This window comes from Trematomus bernacchii, unplaced genomic scaffold (assembly GCF_902827165.1).
Source record: "Trematomus bernacchii unplaced genomic scaffold, fTreBer1.1, whole genome shotgun sequence".
Lineage (NCBI taxonomy): Eukaryota > Metazoa > Chordata > Actinopteri > Perciformes > Nototheniidae > Trematomus > Trematomus bernacchii.
In genome coordinates, this window is record NW_022987767.1 from 906,969 (window position 1) to 925,918 (window position 18,950).

At 43.5% G+C, this 18,950-nt stretch overlaps 1 protein-coding gene across 1 annotated transcript in view; it reads left to right on the plus strand.

Annotated features, from left to right (window-relative positions):
* Positions 1 to 18,865, plus strand: part of chd9 (chromodomain helicase DNA binding protein 9) — an 82,839-nt gene extending 63,974 nt beyond the window's left edge. The window contains 19 exon segments of the mRNA XM_034148427.1: positions 265 to 424; positions 4,473 to 4,562; positions 5,219 to 5,322; positions 5,466 to 5,583; positions 6,009 to 6,066; positions 6,227 to 6,275; positions 7,123 to 7,369; positions 7,841 to 8,046; positions 8,848 to 9,313; positions 9,363 to 9,781; positions 10,027 to 10,196; positions 11,431 to 11,658; positions 12,553 to 12,730; positions 13,092 to 13,240; positions 13,603 to 13,617; positions 13,619 to 13,834; positions 14,304 to 14,453; positions 14,696 to 14,800; positions 15,247 to 18,865. Coding sequence (XP_034004318.1) covers positions 265 to 424; positions 4,473 to 4,562; positions 5,219 to 5,322; positions 5,466 to 5,583; positions 6,009 to 6,066; positions 6,227 to 6,275; positions 7,123 to 7,369; positions 7,841 to 8,046; positions 8,848 to 9,313; positions 9,363 to 9,781; positions 10,027 to 10,196; positions 11,431 to 11,658; positions 12,553 to 12,730; positions 13,092 to 13,240; positions 13,603 to 13,617; positions 13,619 to 13,834; positions 14,304 to 14,453; positions 14,696 to 14,800; positions 15,247 to 16,149 — 4,031 coding nt within the window. The 3' untranslated portion in view covers positions 16,150 to 18,865.
* Positions 18,866 to 18,950: the final 85 nt, after the last annotated feature.

Below are 18,950 nucleotides of genomic sequence, written 5' to 3' on the forward strand. Positions count from 1 at the left end.
ATATTTACACTTACAGTCTAGAAACGTTAAATGTACCAAACTGTATAAGTGTAGTGTATTTCGATTAATAGTAGTGGTTGCAGTCTCTGAGGGGCGGAGGTGTGTTCATGAATGTTCACAGTTGTTTTAATGTGCTCTGAGGTTGTGAGTGATAAAGTGAAAGGAGAAAGGAGTGAAACCTTCCCTACCATCACAAAAGATAGTGGAACATAGAGAGATTATACTAAGTGGGATTAAGGAAATGCCTCCTTCTTGTTCCACTAGGTCTGTCTGCTCCAGTCCCGCGGGGCAGGAAGGGGAAGAAGATGAAGATCCAGTCCAGCTCTTTTGACATCCACAAAGCCGAGTGGCTCAGGAAACACAACCCAGAGCACATGCTGCAGGACGACGGCTACAAGAAACACCTCAAACACCACTGCAACAAGTACGGGCCTTCCTCAATACACCTTACATTGTACAAGAAAAACACTTGACCACATTTTGACCCTATTTTCTTTGGTTAAAATGACTTCTAATATTACAGTTGGACTAAAAAAAATTGCTGGTTTATTCCTTGAACAAGGTATGAAGTATGTGTGTACCTCTTCAGGGACTTTAGATAAAACACTGTAATAGCTACATCTGACATAAATCATTTTGTCTCTTTTTGAGGTTAATGTATTTTCATATTATATTATATTATGTATTTATTTCAAAGAGGACCATGCATACAAATACATTCATCTCAGAAAAGAGATTAGCTACAAGCTATTTGAGCTAATAGCTAATGTCCATCTGCAGTCCTCAGGTAGGTACATAACAATCAGCAAACACTAAACACATTGCATCATCTCTATCACACAAACAATGATGAAACATGATTTAAATACAGGTCAATCAAATAATACATAGTACAGTTCAAATATAACATTACAATACAGTTACAATTAGAAAACTCAGATGACATGTTTAATAAAAACACAATATAAAGAGATAATTAAATGTTGGAAGCTGACACTTAACAGTTCAGTTTACATCAAGTATGGCACCAAATTAGATTGTGCCAACTGTATATGACAACAACCAAAATATATAATATTCTAGTCTGTACAAAATATAAATACTCTTGACTTTATAAAATAGTGTTCTTATGTCAGAGACACACTTTAAATATGATATATAAGTGCATTTAACCTGCTCACAGTGCACATGGTGACTAATAGTCTATGGTTGGTTTGATTTATCTCTTGTGGGAGTGTGTGTCTCTGTGTCTGTTTTTAAACCTTTATGCTATTATAGCAACTGGCAACGGGTCATTATTCTCATCCAGCACATATTGTATCAGTTTCATTTTAGTAGAATAAAAAGCCTGAAGTGTTTGAAGATACAATTTGTACATGGCTCAAATGTTAACTGTGGCACCTCCAAGCCACAGTAATTATGAGGCATTAAAACGTCTATTGGAGCCGACAGTCGACTGATTAATTAACGGACGTGCATCACATCGCGACCAGCTGACTGATGCGAAGCTTAATGACACTTCAGCCGTGCTAATGGCCGTCATAGATCTCTCTTATTTACAGGGGAAAAGAGATGGCTGCTATCAAAACATAGGCCGCTGAGATATAAAGCCTAGTAGATGGCTGCTCCTTTTTAAAAGGGGGGCTTGTGTCCGCAGAGCGCTGCAGCGTCCATAGAAAGTTCTCCATTGTTCCCCTGCCCAGTTGTGCTGAATCCAGGGATTGTCTGATATGTGACACGCCAGGCAAACTGGGACACAGTCAGCAGGGTTTGCTGACTTGTGCGTTTTCTTTACTTTGAGGACCTGGAATGTGGCTGGTGGGGGTGAGAGGGGGGGGTTGGGGGGTCACTAGCCTCCTTAACAGGACCGTAAATGTAAATGACTCCTACACAGGAAGGGACCCTTTAGGAACTAGTGGGAATGCAATGATGCAGATAGTTTCCAGAAGTTTTCAAAGACAAGCGTGTCAGAAAATCTAATCATCATATTATACATTTCTTGTTCTTCAATCAGTGTGTGTAGTTTTTACTGTATAAATATCACATATCCTGTACGTGTTAGTGTATTTAAGATGTCAAAATGTGCTTTTGACATTCAAAGACTCAAAAGCTTTATTCGTGACACACAAAATAGCTTCAGTGTAGTTTGGCATTGGACATTTTGGGTCTCGTGCTCCTCAAACAATAAAACCTGCAATAAAATAGTGAAATTATTTAAATAAGTTGCTGGATAAAGGAATATATCAACATGTAAAAAATCACAAGAAGAAACAAAATGTAAAACTAAGTACTGTCTAGTAAATTAATTATGTTATACTGTAATAATATATACAAATAAGGACTATTAACTGATGTCAGATGAACAGTTAATTATGAACATACATTGTGTGAACGATGACACTTCACAGAGCTCAGGAGTTTAACAGTCTTACAGCCTGTTGGATAAAACTGTCCCTAAGTCTGGTGGTTTTGGATTGGAGGACACAGTCTGGATAAGGCACATTAAGATCTCATGTGCTTTGATTTGGAATCACATCTGTGACTCAGCGTCTCGCCGTTACGCTGGTTTTCTGTGAACAGACTATGTGGGATTATTCTCATGCCTCACATCATGTCATGCATTCTTGGGCTTACTCGCTTCAGAAAGACAGTGGTATGACTGAGATCCTCAGCAGCCTCTCTGAAGGGACCACATCACACACACACACACGCACACGCACACGCACACGCACACGCACACACACACACAGTGAGTAACAAAGACACACACACACACAGTGAGTAACAAAGACTGGGATCAGAGTGATGAAGGGCTGTGCTGACAGGCAGAGGAAGCAGCAGCTGCTCCTGAGCGGCTCCACACTGGAGGGTGGAGGAGGAGGAAGTTCAACACTTTGATTTACCAGAGCTACAAGTCCAGACTGGTCACCACAGACATCCATCACACACACACACACACACACACACACACACACACACACACACACACACACACACACACACACACACACACACACACACACACACACACACACACACACACACACACACACACACACACACACACACACACACACACACACACACACACACACACACACACACACACACACAGTGTCTGAGCAGGGTTGATATTACAGAAGGTGTGAGGTAGATGGGAATCTATGACCTGGTGTGAATGACAGTCAAAGTGCTGCAACAAATATTATGATTTCACTTTGAACTTTGTTTTTTCCACTAAATGACAGCAGGTTTGAGTAAATTTGTGTTTGAAAGGAACGTTTGTTTGTCTTGAGAGAGGATTTTCTTAGTTTTGACCTCATCGACTACATACATAAGTTGGTCACCTGTCTGATACATTTTGTGGATCGTATGTAGAGAATAAACCACAACACCTTCTGGAAGATAATAAAGAAAAAAGAATTCTGGAAAGAGAGTTGTTTTTCAGTCTTCTAGATCATATTCTTCTTAATTATATATTCACCTTTTGAGATATCAGAGGTTTGGCAACAGGTGCTAGACAGTTGTGCTGCTCCACTGGTGTGCTACTAATGGGGAACATTTATAATTGTCCTTATCTACTCTGGCTTGATTAACAATTTGTAATTGTGGTGTGGTAGGGGCTTGATTCAGGAAAGCTAGATGTGCCAATTTTCCTGAATTTCCCCACTCATTTGGCACAATCAGAGAATACTGTATCTCCTCTGAGATGTAACCATTCTGTTAAGAGTAATTGTAGGACAGATAATAACTCCAGTTATATCAATGCCCCACAGAGAGTCTCGCTCCAATGCCAGGAATCCTGAAAACCTCCACATTTTGCCAACAGCCAGCATTACACGACGGAATTGAAAAATCATTCTGCGTTTAGACAAAATGATTACACGGCAGGCTTTGTACATTAAGCAAAAGACGTTACGGCCTGGCACACCACAGCTCCCACCACTTCACTGTGTCTTCGTTTCAAAGCCTGCCGCCTGTGATGTGTGATCATGCATCACGGAGCTAATGTCTCCCCGGTGAGTCAGCCTCTCGCTACCTTGTCATCCTCCACTTCCCAACCTTCATCTGCTGCCAGAGCACGACCACATGACGACTGGAGAGAGAGAGACGGCTGTCTGTTCAATCGGGTCCTCGGAGCTTTTCTGTGGAGCCGCCCACTCTCTGTGTGGTCTATACATCATCCTCAGTTAAAATACAAAACACCACATTAATTAAATATGAGTATCTGCTCTAAGGATTTAAAGCTGTACACACAAAGAAAATCCTAAACTCAGACATCCTTATTTGCAAGAATGCTGTAGTTTGTGTGAAACGACATGACTACACAGAACAATTTTTCGGATTCCAGCTGAATTGTCACACATTTGACTAATTTGCATTGTGTGTAACAGGTCGCTGTGTGTGTGTTGGTTCTGCTCGCTCAGCGTTTGTGCCTGCTTTGTTGTGACCACTGGGTTTTCTGTGTGCAGGGTGCTGCTCAGGGTCAGAATGCTCTACTACCTGAAACAGGAGGTGATAGGAAGCCAGGCCCAGAGGGTTTTAGACGGCGTGGACTCCAGGTGAGCGGACATCACTCTACATACACTCACTGTTATCATTGTTAGCTTTTTTTCTACAACTTCAAACTGCTTAACACTCTTGAAAAACATAATGCAATAGATGGTAACTAACACTTTGCCTAGTCCCAGATCAGCTCACATTATATAACAGCTGATTACATGCTTTAGGTCAGATTGATTTAGCAGATGTAATCCGACACTACACACCCGGGCAGAGTTTCCGTACCGAGGTGAATTAACTGCCTCATAGATTTTTCTCCTTGAGTGGAGTGTGGTCATTAGCATATGGTATCAACCTGTTGAAGGGAGAATCATCTGATGAAACCACATGAATAAGAAGGTTGTAGAGCTCCACCTGCTGGTGAAAGACAGGCAGTTCTTCTATTATACAGCACTGTTTAAAATGGTTGATCAAGCTGCTTTTAAATAAGAAATCCCCAAAGAAAGTTAAAGGAAGCTGCCTTTTGGTGTTTCACAATAAAACCCCTTCATGGAGAGTATTGTGTTTGGCCTCATGAACAGATAAACATGTGTGTATTTAATAGCAAATTATTAAAGCAAATGGAAGCATAACAAAAAGACGATCATTGGATTAAATCAGTAAAGATTCCACCAAATGATGACTCTTTAAATCTCTTCCTCCTCCTACTCTGTAGTGATATAAAGATCTGGGTGCCAGACCCTGACCACTCGGAGCTGCCGGCCTTGTGGTGGGACGCCATCGCTGACAAGTGTCTGCTGCTGGGTGTCTATAAGCATGGTGAGAAACCTCAGCTCTTACTATGTGTTGTTTTATTTAAATATTTAGGGTTATCCAAATAAGAAACATGTGCTTTAAACTTTAAAATGATCCATTATACTTTGCTGACTCAGTTATTTGCTTTTCCTCCTGTGCTCTCCCAGGTTATGAGAAGTACAACACTCTGCGTGCGGACCCCACTCTGTGTTACCTAGAGCGCGTGGGACGTCCGGATGATAAGGCCATCGCTGCCGAACAGAGAGGCAACGACTTCATGGACGGGTTCGTACAAACATTATGTGGACTTGACTTTAATGTGCATGTCTTTTAGATATTTTTTAAAAGAGTGTGTCAGCTGTAAAAATGACTGTGTGTGTGTGTGTGTGTGTGTGTGTGTGTGTGTGTGTGTGTGTGTGTGTGTGTGTGTGTGTGTGTGTGTGTGTGTGTGTGTGTGGTGTGTGTGTGTGTGTGTGTGTGTGTGTGTGGTGTGTGTGTGTGTGTGTGTGGTGTGTGTGTGGTGTGTGTGTGTGTGTGTGTGTGTGTGTGTGTGTGTGTGTGTGTGTGTGTGTGTGTGTGTGTGTGTGTGTGTGTGTTGTGTGTGTGTGTGTGTGTGTGTGTGTGTGTGTGTGTGTGTGTGTGTGTGTGTGTGTGTGTGTGTGTGTGTGTGTGTGTGTGTGTGTGTGTGTGTGTGTGTGTGTGTGTTGTAGGGATGTGGATGACCCAGAGTACAAGCCTGCCCCCGCCCTGCTGAAGGACGATATGGAGGTAAGGCCACGTGACCCACAGCTGCATGCTGGTCCTCTATGACTTTGACCGCTGTGTATTTGAGCTTGGATTTGATTAATTGTAAAACCCATCAGTTTGGTAACCTTATGTTCCTTGCTTACGTATGTGTTCTGTAGTCACACTCTGTCCTCTCACGCAGGATGACGCCTCTTCTCCTGGAGATCTCGTTGTCGTTGACAATGCCGGAGGTGAGTATTAGATGCTTGTAATCCACAGTGGATTATCTTTGCTGTGATGAAAATAAAAACAGGCTTTCCACAAGCGGGGGAAATCTGGGAAAGTTGTGAAATGTAAAGTTAGGCAAGTTTATTTATATAGCACATTTCTACAACGAAGCAATTCAACTGCTAAGTGCTCCACGTGCTTTACAATACAAATATTTAAAGTATTCGGACATAGTGCGAAAAAATCATTTCAAAATTACAATTCAATTTAAAAAGAGTCATTAAAATGCTGAAAAAATACAAATTAAAACAAGCTAAAGTATAATAAGACTTGTATAACATACTTGAACAAAAATGACAAGATATAAATTGATTATTTTAATAAAGGCAGCGGCAAATTTAAAAGTCTTAATTTAAGGGCAGAATCAGAAATCCTTTATTTGTACAATAGCAGGTACATTTACATTGTTCCACCATAGGGGCGGTGCAGATAAAAGGCAAATAAACTGAGTAGAATAACATTAGGAATAGAAAAACATGTCTTTATTTTAATAAAATAAGTACAGATGCAAGGTATAGAAATTGGTTGCCGAGTTAGAGTTAGTGAAAATGTAAAAAAAGATGAACTAGCAGCCAGTATTAATATTATTAAATTGTGAAAGTATATAATGCACAGTGTTATTTCAGTGTTGTCACAGTCTTAGGTAGTGGTAGTCTCGTGTTTATGTGATATCAAACTTAATATTACCAATGAAGATGTACATGTAAGTCCTAGTAATGTCCTGGAAAGACTTGAATGACAATTGTAAAATAAAATGATTTGAATTTGGGGGATTTAAAAGTGAATTGTACTTTCTGTTTCTCTGATCAGATGCAGTTCCAGTGACTGGAAGTCAGACTTCCTACTGGCCTTCCCCCTCAGTGCTGACTGCCAGGCTGAGGCGGCTGATCACAGCCTCTCAGCGCTTCACCAAGAGCCGGCAGATCCTCCAGATCCACCAGACGCAGACTCCGTCTCCCTCCTCCATGATGCTGTCCGCTCCCCTCTGCCCACTGCCCCCCACACTCAACGACACCCTCAACCCCAAGATGGTCGCTAAGATTGAACGGCAACAAAGGTCAGTGTAGGAGCCAAAATGCTGTGGTCGCCTGTGTTTATAGTTATATTACCTTCATTATTTGTTTACACCACACACACTATTAATGGGTTGTTTCCGGTGATTGTCACATGGGTGTAGTTAATGGTATTTAGGGTACCTGGTGTATGTAGAGGTTGAGCAGCATGACAATGGGGGTGAGCTTAGCTCTGATCACTTTGTTGACCGTATGATTCTGTTTGTTTATTGTTTTGGTTTACAATATTAAATATCCTTAAAATGTTGAGTTCAGTACAGACTTTATTATTTATACGCGTCACATCAATGAGCGAAGTTTAGCCTCAGAGCGGCCGTATTCAATGGGAATATAGCCGCCGCAATTAAGTCAACAGAAACAGCACAAGCTCACCCTCTGTGGGACGATGTTTCATTGAGATATGACTTCATTTTGTAGGAAAAGTGTCATCACCGGGTACGTGTCTTTCTCCCCAGATGGACGAGGCGAGAAGAGGCTGACTTCTACCGTGTGGTCTCTACTTTTGGAGTCGTTTTCGACCCGAGCCTCGGCCGGTTTGACTGGAACAAGTTCAGAGCCATGGCTCGGCTGCACAAGAAGACCGACGAGAGCCTGCAGAAATACCTGTGTGCTTTTGCCGCCATGTGCCGGAGGGTGTGCCGCCTGCCACCCAAAGAGGGAGGTGAGGGGTCCTTTTGATTATTCACACATCTACACACACAGACAAACTGTTAGTCTGGACATTTGGACCACCGCATCCACATTTCGTTTTTAAAATCCCTACAGAAGATCAGTTACTGTGACCTGTCAATTTGTCGATTGACAACAAATAATTGTCAACTATTTTGGTTAGCGATGCATCAAGATTTCCTGTTTCCCTCTGTTTTATATCACACTAAACTGAACATATTTGGGTTTTAGAAAACAAGACATTTAAAGGCATCACCTGTAGGAAACTGAAGTGACGAATGGCTTAATGGATTATAAAAAAATAATGTATTTAAAAGTGAATTATTAATGTTGTTGCAGCCCTTATTGTTATTTATTGCAGCCCCACACTGTATCCATGAAATAATGCTTGGCCCACTTCTCAAAGTATATTTAAAAACTAATGATTTACCTATTTTGAACATTGGATAAGTAATGATATTGCCTTATGTGTCTGTATTGAACATATGGTGGCTGTGGAAATGCCATATTAGGGTATATTATGTATTTCTACCTAATGTACCATGCTCTGAGTGACTTATACTGTATGACCCACACGCCGGCTGTAAATGATTTAATTCTGGAGAGGGGTCGGCAGCATCTTATTAACAAGCTGGCTCAGCAGCACTCAAGCAGAGGGGCTGATAAGGTTAATCATTTGCTGGAAGACAAACAGTGTGATGTTTAAACTCAAACAGGTCGGTGGGTTGTACCTGTAGAGCAGCCTTCCTTTCCTCTCACACACTCACACCTGCTCCTCCGTCTTTTGTTCCAGACGCTGCGGTGGAGCCGTCCCTGAACATCCAGCCCATCACAGAGGAGCGAGCGTCTCGAACGCTTTACAGGGTGGAGCTGCTTCGCCAGGTGAGGGAACAAGTCCTTCGCCACGAGCTGTTCTACGAGCGCCTGCTGTTGTGCCAGATGAGCTCCGACCTGCCCGTCTGGTGGGAGGCAGGAACCCACGACCGAGACCTGCTCATCGGGGCCGCCAAGCACGGAGTCAGCCGCACAGATTACCACATCCTGAGGGACCCCGAGCTCAGCTTCATGGCGGCACAGCGCAACTACAGCCAAACAAAGACCGCTCAGCAGCATTCACACACACCCACCCCTCTCCTACACCCTCAGTGCCAGCCCAGCAGCTCCATGTTGACGGGCTCTCCGCTGCCTCCTCCGACCCACACAGACGCAGAGCTCGGTGGGGTCGTACCCAAAGTGGAGCCGGCCTCAGAGGGGGAGGAGGGCAGGGAGGAGGGCAGGGAGGAGGGCAGGGAAGGAGGGCAGGGAGGTGGGCAGGGAGGAGGGCAGGGAGAAGCAGGCGGAGAGATGGAGCCCAACTCGAGCACCAGCGACTCCCACGGGTCTGGAGGAGAAGCCGCTGTTTGAGATGATTGGTGGCGAGATGCAGTTGGTTGCAGCGTGCACCAAGCCCATCACCCCCAACTCCTCCGAGAGGAAACCCAAGAAGGCCAAGAGGCGCCGCAGGGAGGCCAAGAGGGGCTCTGAGTCCGACTCAGGCGGCTCCTCCTCCAGCTCTTCGTCGCGCTCCTCTTCCACCTCCTCATCCTCCTCTTCTTCCTCATCACATTCCGGGTCCAGCTCCTCGTCCTCTTCGTCGTCTTGCTCCTCTGGTTCCTCGTCATCATCGTCTTCCTCCTCGTCTTCTTCCGATGGCAGCAACAGTGAGGGAGAGGAAGGGAAGAAGAAAGGTTAGTAAACTAAAAAAATTCAAAAGTGTAGGTGGAAAAAAACTGTACTATTAATATTTGGTTTGGAGAAAATACATATTTCACTAAATGACTGATCTGCTAGACTTTTCAAATGAAACAGACTTAATCATGGTTTGTTTCTGCTGTCCTGCTTTCATTTGGCCCATTAGCAACGGAGGGCAGTTTGCATGCTTAAAAGCTTCCGGTGTGTTCCTAACATCTGTCTCTGTGTCCTGTGTTCTCAGTGCCTGCAGCAGCAATGGTGAAGGGCTTTGACGAGGACAGCGTGGCGTCTCTGACCATGACGCAGGATGAAACCCAGGAACCTCACACGGCTGAGAACGGCATCACCAACAACTCCTCACATCCCTTCCAGGGAGGAGGGTACATGCTCGCTGCATCCTACTGGCCAAAGGTGAACACCTGCAATCCAGTTACTAATGCATAACAACACTGCATGGCCAACAAAGCATCAGATCAAGTATTAGATAGATAGATAGATGGATGGATGGATGGATGGATAGATGGATGGATGGATGGATAGATAGATAGATAGATAGATGGATGGATGGATGGATGGATGGATGGATGGATGGATAGACAGACAGATAGATAGATGGATGGATGGATGGATAGACAGATAGATGGATGGATAGATAGATAGATAGATGGATGGATGGATGGATGGATGGATGGATAGATGGATGGATGGATGGATGGATGGATGGATAGACAGACAGATAGATAGATAGATGGATGGATGGATAGACAGATAGATGGATGGATAGACAGATAGATGGATGGATGGATGGATGGATGGATAGATAGACAGATAGATGGATGGATAGACAGATAGATGGATGGATGGATGGATAGATAGACAGATAGATGGATGGATGGATGGATGGATGGATGGATAGACAGACAGATGGATGGATGGATGGATGGATGGATGGATGGATGGATGGATGGATGGATGGATGGATGGATGGATGGATGGATGGATAGACAGATAGATGGATGGATAGATAGATGGATGGATGGATGGATGGATGGATAGACAGATAGATGGATGGATAGACGGATGGATGGATGGATGGATAGATAGATAGACAGATGGATGGATGGATGGATGGATAGACAGACGGGTAGATAGATAGATAGATAGACAGATGGATAGATAGATAGATAGATAGATAGACAGATAGACAGATGGGTAGATAGATAGATAGATAGACAGATGGGTAGATAGACAGATGGGTAGATAGACAGATGGGAAATGGGATTTTTTTGCGTTGCAGCAGCATAAAAAACAAGACAATGTACATAAGAGAAATTAAGATTTTTGAAATATAAATAAAATAGCATTGAGAAGTAAAAAAAAGATATATATATACATGTGGAAAATATACATTGTGGACATATTTCCAGTAACAAATATAATGCAGGATATTATTGTGCAAGAAATTGATTATTCAATATTAAATTGAATATAAATGTGAAATGTACAGTGCGAGTTTAAGTCCAGTTCTCAAGAGAAGCTTTTAAAGGTATTAAGTGAAATGAGAACTAATGGAAGCGATTACCCTGGTGAGGAGGGAAATCAGAACTGATGCAAGACTGTTAACGTGCTAATGTTGTTTATTTAGGATCGTGTGATCATCAACCGCCTGGACAGCATCTGCCAGGCGGTGCTGAAAGGCAAGTGGCCGGGAACACGTCGGGTGTACGAGCCCGGTGCCGTGGCCTCCTTCTACACAACCAAGCTGCTGGACAATGCCAACAGTCTGTGCGAGGACCCCTCCGCTTCTCCACAGGGGTCAAAGGTGACCAAGCATGTTGCAGAAAACAAGGAGTTCTCAGTAAAACTCAACGATGTATGTTGATTTCGCCCTTCCTCTCCACCTCCCTCGCTTCGCCTAACCGTAGGACCCCAACGCTGCCATGACCGGCGCTAGCTGCCGCGTTCAGCATGTTTCTCTGGGTTTTTCTTCCTTCTTTCCTTTGGGTATGATTAGTGGTTTTTACTGCCTGGCAGGAGGAGAGATTAATTTAATAGCAGCCTTCCTTTCTTTTCCCACACACTCAATTTGAATTGGGCTCTGGGGCTGTGATTACATGAGCACAAATCAGTCAGTCATGAGAATATAACAAGGGTTGAGTTTGAAGCCTCTTTAGACTGGAGGAGTCTTGCTTATAATCTCATTGAAATGGAGGCCGTGGCTGTGGGTGTGCTCTAATATGCTTCCAGGCAACGCGGCTGTTAACTCTGCAGGCCTGACATGCTTCCACTTACTCCTTGCTTGTGTGCTGCTTTTTGATCGGGGTCTTTTTTTCCCACATTTTTACACAGACCCTCAGACCCTGCTGCTTGTTACCTTGAAAATGTGTAAATGCTGACAGCAGCTATCAGTTTGGCATGGCTTCCCACTACAGTACAAACTATGAATAGACTTTACCCACTGCCCCGCGTGTGTCAATACTACTAACAAGAAAATACCTGACAAACATTTGCTTTTTTGTAAGAAATTCTTATCAATTACATGATTAATCACATACATGGAAATGGAAATGTAACACAACTATTGAGTTTGATACAAGGACCCTGAAATGACTGGACATACAGACAGAGAACTCCGTAAACAGTCCAAGTTTAATACAAATACAAATAATAAGCTAGAATCCCTCCTTGTATATCGCTCACTTTGTTTTCCCAGTCACTATAAATCTTCCTAGACGTATCCAACACATGTTCTTGTCTGTGTGTTCAGCAGGAGGGAGGTCTGAAGTTGACCTTCCAGAAACAAGGTCTACCTCTGAAGCGGCCCCTGGAGTCGGAGGAGGGGCCCCAGGCGCAGCAGCAGTACCTGGCCCGCCTTCAGGAGCTGCAGAGCGCCTCGGACACCGGCCTGGCCGACATCACCAAGCCTCAGTGCAGCTTCCAGAGCGGTGGGTTTATTCAAAATACAGAAAACAAAATAAGACCTGAGCATACAGACTGTGTCGAGGCATGTATTCCTTTACTTTCCTTGTAACACCACTAGATGGCAGCAGAGTATAGTTTTAGTTAGTGAAGACTGCAAAGACATAAGCCATCTTCTGTAGGCCTACCGGATTTGTTTAAACAACTATTTACAAAGCAATTGTAATTGTTTAGTCTGAAATAAACCATCTGAATGTTTCATAAAAAAATACAGTACAGTAAAAAGCTGTTTATTGAATTCTGAATGTGTGTCTACAATTTCCAATTACACCTCGAAGCTTCATTACTTCAAAGAGGCCTACAGCTAACACGCTTCTTCTCCTGCAGTTCCTCCAGGTCTCCCTGCTCAGATGAGGCTGAACGGAGCACTGGACGGCCAGCCAGTGGTGAAGAGGCGGAGAGGGAGGAGGAAGAACGTGGAGGGGATGGACCTGCTCTTCATGAACAGGAACAGAGCCCCTGCTGTTCCTGATCAGGTAAGCAGCCAGTCTTAGCAGCTTGTACGGCACCACAACGCTCAATCTGTTAAAAAATACAAGAACAATCATAAGAAAGGAGATGTGTTTGATCTAAAGCTTGAGAAGAGGGGCACAGAGACTGTAAAGAAACCATTTAAAAATATTATATTAATAATTATACGTAAACATTTACAAGCTACAAAACACATATCACTAACTGAATATCCTAAAAATTCAACGAGTCTAACCGTTACTACTAAAATCAGTCTAAACATCAGTGTATGCTTGCTTTGGGTCACTGGTTACAGTTGCTTATGGTTTAATCATGGTATTGTTTGTGTGTGCTTTACAAACACTGTGTTGTGCTCTTGTTTATCCAGGTGCCTCCAGGGTGGGGGGGGTATTGGTCAGGTGGCCATGGCTGTGGCCCCGGTGCCGGGCTACAGCCAGAGCTCCAGTCAGGCGCCCGCAGACACTGACAGCCGGGTGCCCGTCATCAACCTCAAAGACGGCACTCGGCTGGCAGGGGAGGACGCCCCCCGGAGGAAAGATCTGGAACAGTGGCTGATGGAGCACCCTGGCTTTGTGGCAGACACAGGAGCCTACATCCCTGTGAGTTCATTACTTATGTAACATAACATGTCCCTGTGAGCTGGGTCTGTAGACTTTTTAGATTAGATTCACTTTATTGATCCCATATTGGGAAATGTTTTTTACAGCAGCATGTTACCAAGGCATAGCACATAATAGAAGATAAACTGTAAATGTATACATATCAACAGTAGAAATATGTATATCTATAGAGTATCTATTCAATACACAATGTAACAAAAACACAAGGAGAAACTCTTGAAATCATAAGATATACCATTTTTGTTAATGGATTTAGAGGAACACATATGCTGTTCAGAACATGGCTTTCAGATATGTGGTTTCCAACAGATTTAAAAACAAGTACACTCATAGTTGGCTTGTGCAGAAAGGTGACTTCAGTCAGACATTTGCTGTCAACATGACCATGTCTCCATGTCTCAATGTCTCCATGTCTCAATGTCTCAATGTCTCCATGTCTCATGTGCAGGGGGTGAATAAGATGCAAATGCAGTTCCACTTCCAGGACGGTCGGCCCAAACAGAAGAGGCACCGCTGCAGGAACCCAAACAAGATCGATGTGAACAGCCTGACCGGAGAGGAGAGGGTCCAGATCATCAACAGGAGGAATGCACGCAAGGTGTGTGTGTGTGTGTTTGTTTGTGTGTTTGTGTGTGTGTGTGGGTTTAAGAACACCCTCAATCTCAAACAAATTGTACCCACTCTTGACCTTTACCTATTACTACAATACAGCTCAGATTCTACTACTAATTGGTCCTTTTAACAAGGATGTAAAATAAGTGATATGTTTGTCCTAATTGTAAAATGTGTATCTTGCCTGTTGTACATTTGTTCATGTTTCTGTAATCTTTCATTCTGTAGGTCGGTGGAGCGTTTGCTCCTCCTCTGAAGGATCTGTGCCGGTTCCTTCAGGAGAACCCCGAGTACGGAGTCCCACCTGAATGGGCTGATGTCGTCAAACAGTCGGTGAGTCACTCACTAACAAATTCATCCAAACTATCACTGGACTATGATGTGTCAGAAAAGTGTTTGAACAGTGTTATCCAATACACTGTTGCATCTTTATTAGATACTCTTAGCCAAAAATAAAATCAATAACTTCCCAGTAATAAATCCTTTCACATACTTTGTAAACTGTTTTAGAAGGTGTGATTTAATGGTAATATTATTCTGGAAGCTGTAGTTTATGGTGTTATATTTGATCTGCATGAAGGTAGGCTACAGTTTCAACAACTGTGATGAATGTAGGATTGGTTGCATGGCTGTTGTATCAGACTGCTTTAGTTTGAGCTTGATGCACATGGAAAATTAGCAACAGTATATGCGTACTGTGATTTGCAATGAAGTATCATCTCTAGCTGTGCTGTGTATCTCTGCTCACCCTGCATATATTTCCTCCACATTGTCTCCAGGGTTACCTCCCAGAGAGCATGTTTGACAGGATCCTGACGGGACCCATCGTTCCTGAGGAGGTGAGCCGGCGTGGACGTCGACCCAAGAACCCTCTGGCCAAGGCAGCAGCGGCAGCAGCAGCAGCAGCAGCAGCTTCAGCCCCAAACCCCGCTGCCATGGGCCTGAACCCCCTGCTGGCCAACGGGCTGCTCTCTGGGCTGGACCTCAGCAGCCTGCAGGCCTTCCAGCAGAACCTGCAGAGCCTCCAGAGCCTGCAGCTCACCGCCGGCCTCATGGGGCTGCCGACCGACGCCAGCAACCTGGCCGCCAGCAACCTAGCCGCCATGTTTCCCATGATGCTCTCTGGTATGGCCGGATTGCCTAACCTGATTGGCATGAGCAGCCTGCTGGGGAAGCCGGCTCAGGACGGCGCAGGAGGCTTCGAGGAGAAGACAAAGGGAAGCGGCGCAGCAGGAGAACCGTCTGCCTCGAAAGCCTCAGAGCCCAGAGGAGAAAGGACAGAGGGCTCAAACTCCACTCCTTCCTCCACTTCCAGCTCCTCTTCCTCCGCCCCACTAAGTGCTTCAGCTGCCTCTTCACTGTCTCTCAACCCCTTGTTACTCTCCAGTATGCTTTACCCAGGGATGCTTCTCACTCCAGGCCTTAACCCCCCCACACAGCCGCAGAGCTCTAACTCTGGCCCCCCCCTTCCTCCTGCAGGCTCTTCGCAGGAGATCGCTCGGCTAGCGGCACAGAGGGACGCAGAGGAGGATGACGAGGCATTAGAAGACGATGATGAAGAAGAAGATGACTCAGCAGAACAGAAGGAGAACAGTGGTCCTGACGGTTCGGGGAAAGCTGAGTCATCTTCCTCAGAGTCTGGGAGCTCCTCTTCATCGGATGATTCAGACTCCAGTGATTAGGACTGATCCTATGAATATAATTATAAATTTATTTATGTATCGCCTAGAAATGTATACATATATTCACATATATATGGATTTTCCAGCACTTATGTTGCGATTTCTTTACATGTAAATACAAGAACTAACAAAAACGTTGTGTAAAAAAGACCACAAAAACCTTTAAAAAAAACAGTAAAACTGACTTAAAAAGAACTGAAATAAAATGTCAGTGTTTGTTCACAAGGTACAGTCTTGTTTTGAGACATTTTGCATGTCAGACTTTAGTAGATTTCTGAACTCTGTGAACCTGTACCACACTTATGTACAATTGCAACAAAAAAACGGCATTATTGTAATTATGTCAGGATTTAATTTTATTAAAAAAGTGAAACTACATCAACATGCTCGTTGAGCTGTACTATTAATATATTTTGATTGTTTGGGGCCGGGGGAACGAGACTTGACAAACACTTTTCTTGTAAATAGTCGGTACTTTTACAGGTTCGTTGACACTTATGCTTTGCAGATCATACGTTGGATATGTCAGCAATAACTTGGGCAGCTAATGAATGTCACTGAAGCTGTAGATTCTGTCTGCCATGTTCCACCCAGTGCACAACTCACCTGTCATATCACGTCGACTTCATTTCTGTATTAGTCCACATCCTTTTTGGAAACAGTTACCTGAAGCTCACTCTTTGCGCTTCACTTTGGGGAAATCTATGGAAGTATTATGTTTTCAATCCGCTTAAATCTGTCAAAATGGATCGTAATTGAGATTTAAGTTTTCACATTTAATTTGAGAAACATGTCCAAGGCGCACTTTAGCTTCTGACAGCAGGTGTACACACTCACTTGCACACACATGTTAATAATGACTTAAGTGTCAGTCTAATAAAGCTGTGGGACAGAAAACAACCTTTTACTGTGTGCCAAAAACTGCCCTCTGACCCTCTGAGGTCCTCATTTAGTTACTTTTGAAAGAATTCAGGATGTTATTACTACCACCCCGGCATATTTGGCTGCATCTTACCTCAACTGTTAAAATGGTCTGACTTCACTGTGCAACTGTGCATGGGTGTGTGTTATTGCTGTCCATGTACAGAACATAATGTCCTTGTTTCTGCTGGAACGTGTTTGTCAGAGGCTGTGTTTTTTTACTCAGAGCTTCCACTGTGTTTTCCGTGGTTTCACTCCTCACCCGGTATCTCCTGCTTCCATCACTTCCAGTCTGAATGCTGTGTATTAAGGGGGGGCCCTGCAAAGCTATGACCAGTAAAAAACGTTGACCTTCTAACCTTAGAAATTTGGAGGACAGACCTTTGATTCTGTGTACTTTGGAAACATACAAGGCACAAGCACAAAACAGTTAAAGTCCCTCGCTAAGATTGAGTATTATCCTTTAGTGCCAGACGGGTCCGCTTCAGGAAGGGCTCGGTAAAAGCAGCTTGTGTTGCTGGGAGTTTGCAGCTTCTTCATGTGTTTGTCACTTTGTCTCGGATTGTGTTCTGCTGATGAATGGAGCTTCAGCTAGATGTAGAAGTGCCCTTATCCTGTACCTCACGCTCGCATTCACCTCCCGTCTGACAAACACCTCTGTGCTCCACGCTTGTTTCGTCCATCGTCGTCCCTGCACACGTTCAACCAGGATACACATAAACACTGGAGTTCACTCAAAGCCGAAGTACCTTTTTGTAAATTCTCTGCTTGCTCTAGGACTGCTGTTACACAGCGGACTGTTAGACACACGTTTCAAAAACATTTCTGAAGTGAGGCTTTTGTTCTGCCTGGGTACAACAGAGCCCCTCTGACTAACTCAGTCTGTTTAGCTCTTCAGTATTGCTGTAGCATCGTTCTGTAGTGGGTGAAACCACGAGCTGCCCCTCGACTCAAGACTTGTATTAATTTCTAATGTTGCTTTCAAGTGATTTCCTTGTATGCCTGTTATATATAAATATATATATAGACCTCGTCATGGGTTTTTGCTTGCAATGCAATTTGCTTTTTTTTATATTATTACTAACAGTACAGTATTTTTCTATGTCTGAGCAAAGATCTTAAACACGCCACTGTCATTTTGTAAATCTGCACCTCTGCTTTCTTTAACTCGTAGTGCCCTTATGCAAACACCCAGCCATTGCTATTCTGCTGTAGGTGATTCATTTTCTTTTGGTTGCCCCACAGCGATGGGTTACCGGATTGTGCGGATCCTATTAAGGACACATATAGGGGGGGGGGGGGGTAAAAGTGGTAGACATAAGATTGGACTGCTTATTTTTCGCTTGTTTTATTTTATTTTTAGGTTGTACTGTACAAGGACTCCCGAAGCACTGCTAGTGCTAAAGAGGAGGTGTAGAATCTGCGTTAAACACGAGTAACAAAATGACCAATATGCAAGAGGAATGACGGAACACACTACTGCTGTACAGGGGGGGGGTATTTCTGTTCCATGTAATCACTGAGATGGCAAAACTAGCATCGTTGGTTTTGTATTTTGCTTTCAAGCTTGATAATATCCTAAATGTCACTCTGGTCAGTTTTTGTCTTTTTTTTCTTTCATTGGACAGTTGTAATATTTGCAAGTTTTGGTCTGTGTATTCAAAATAACTCTTTATGTAGTGCAGGAAAACACGTCTTAAATTCATTTGTAATTTATTGGATTACTTTCTATGAAGTTCTATAGAGGAAATTGAGGTTTAATTATTTTTATTAAACATATTCTTCTGACTATCAATTAAGTGTGCCTGTTGCTTTGTCTGGGGGCCTTTTTCAAGACATCAGGAACTCTCCTCACATGTGTTCATTTATTACTGTTGATC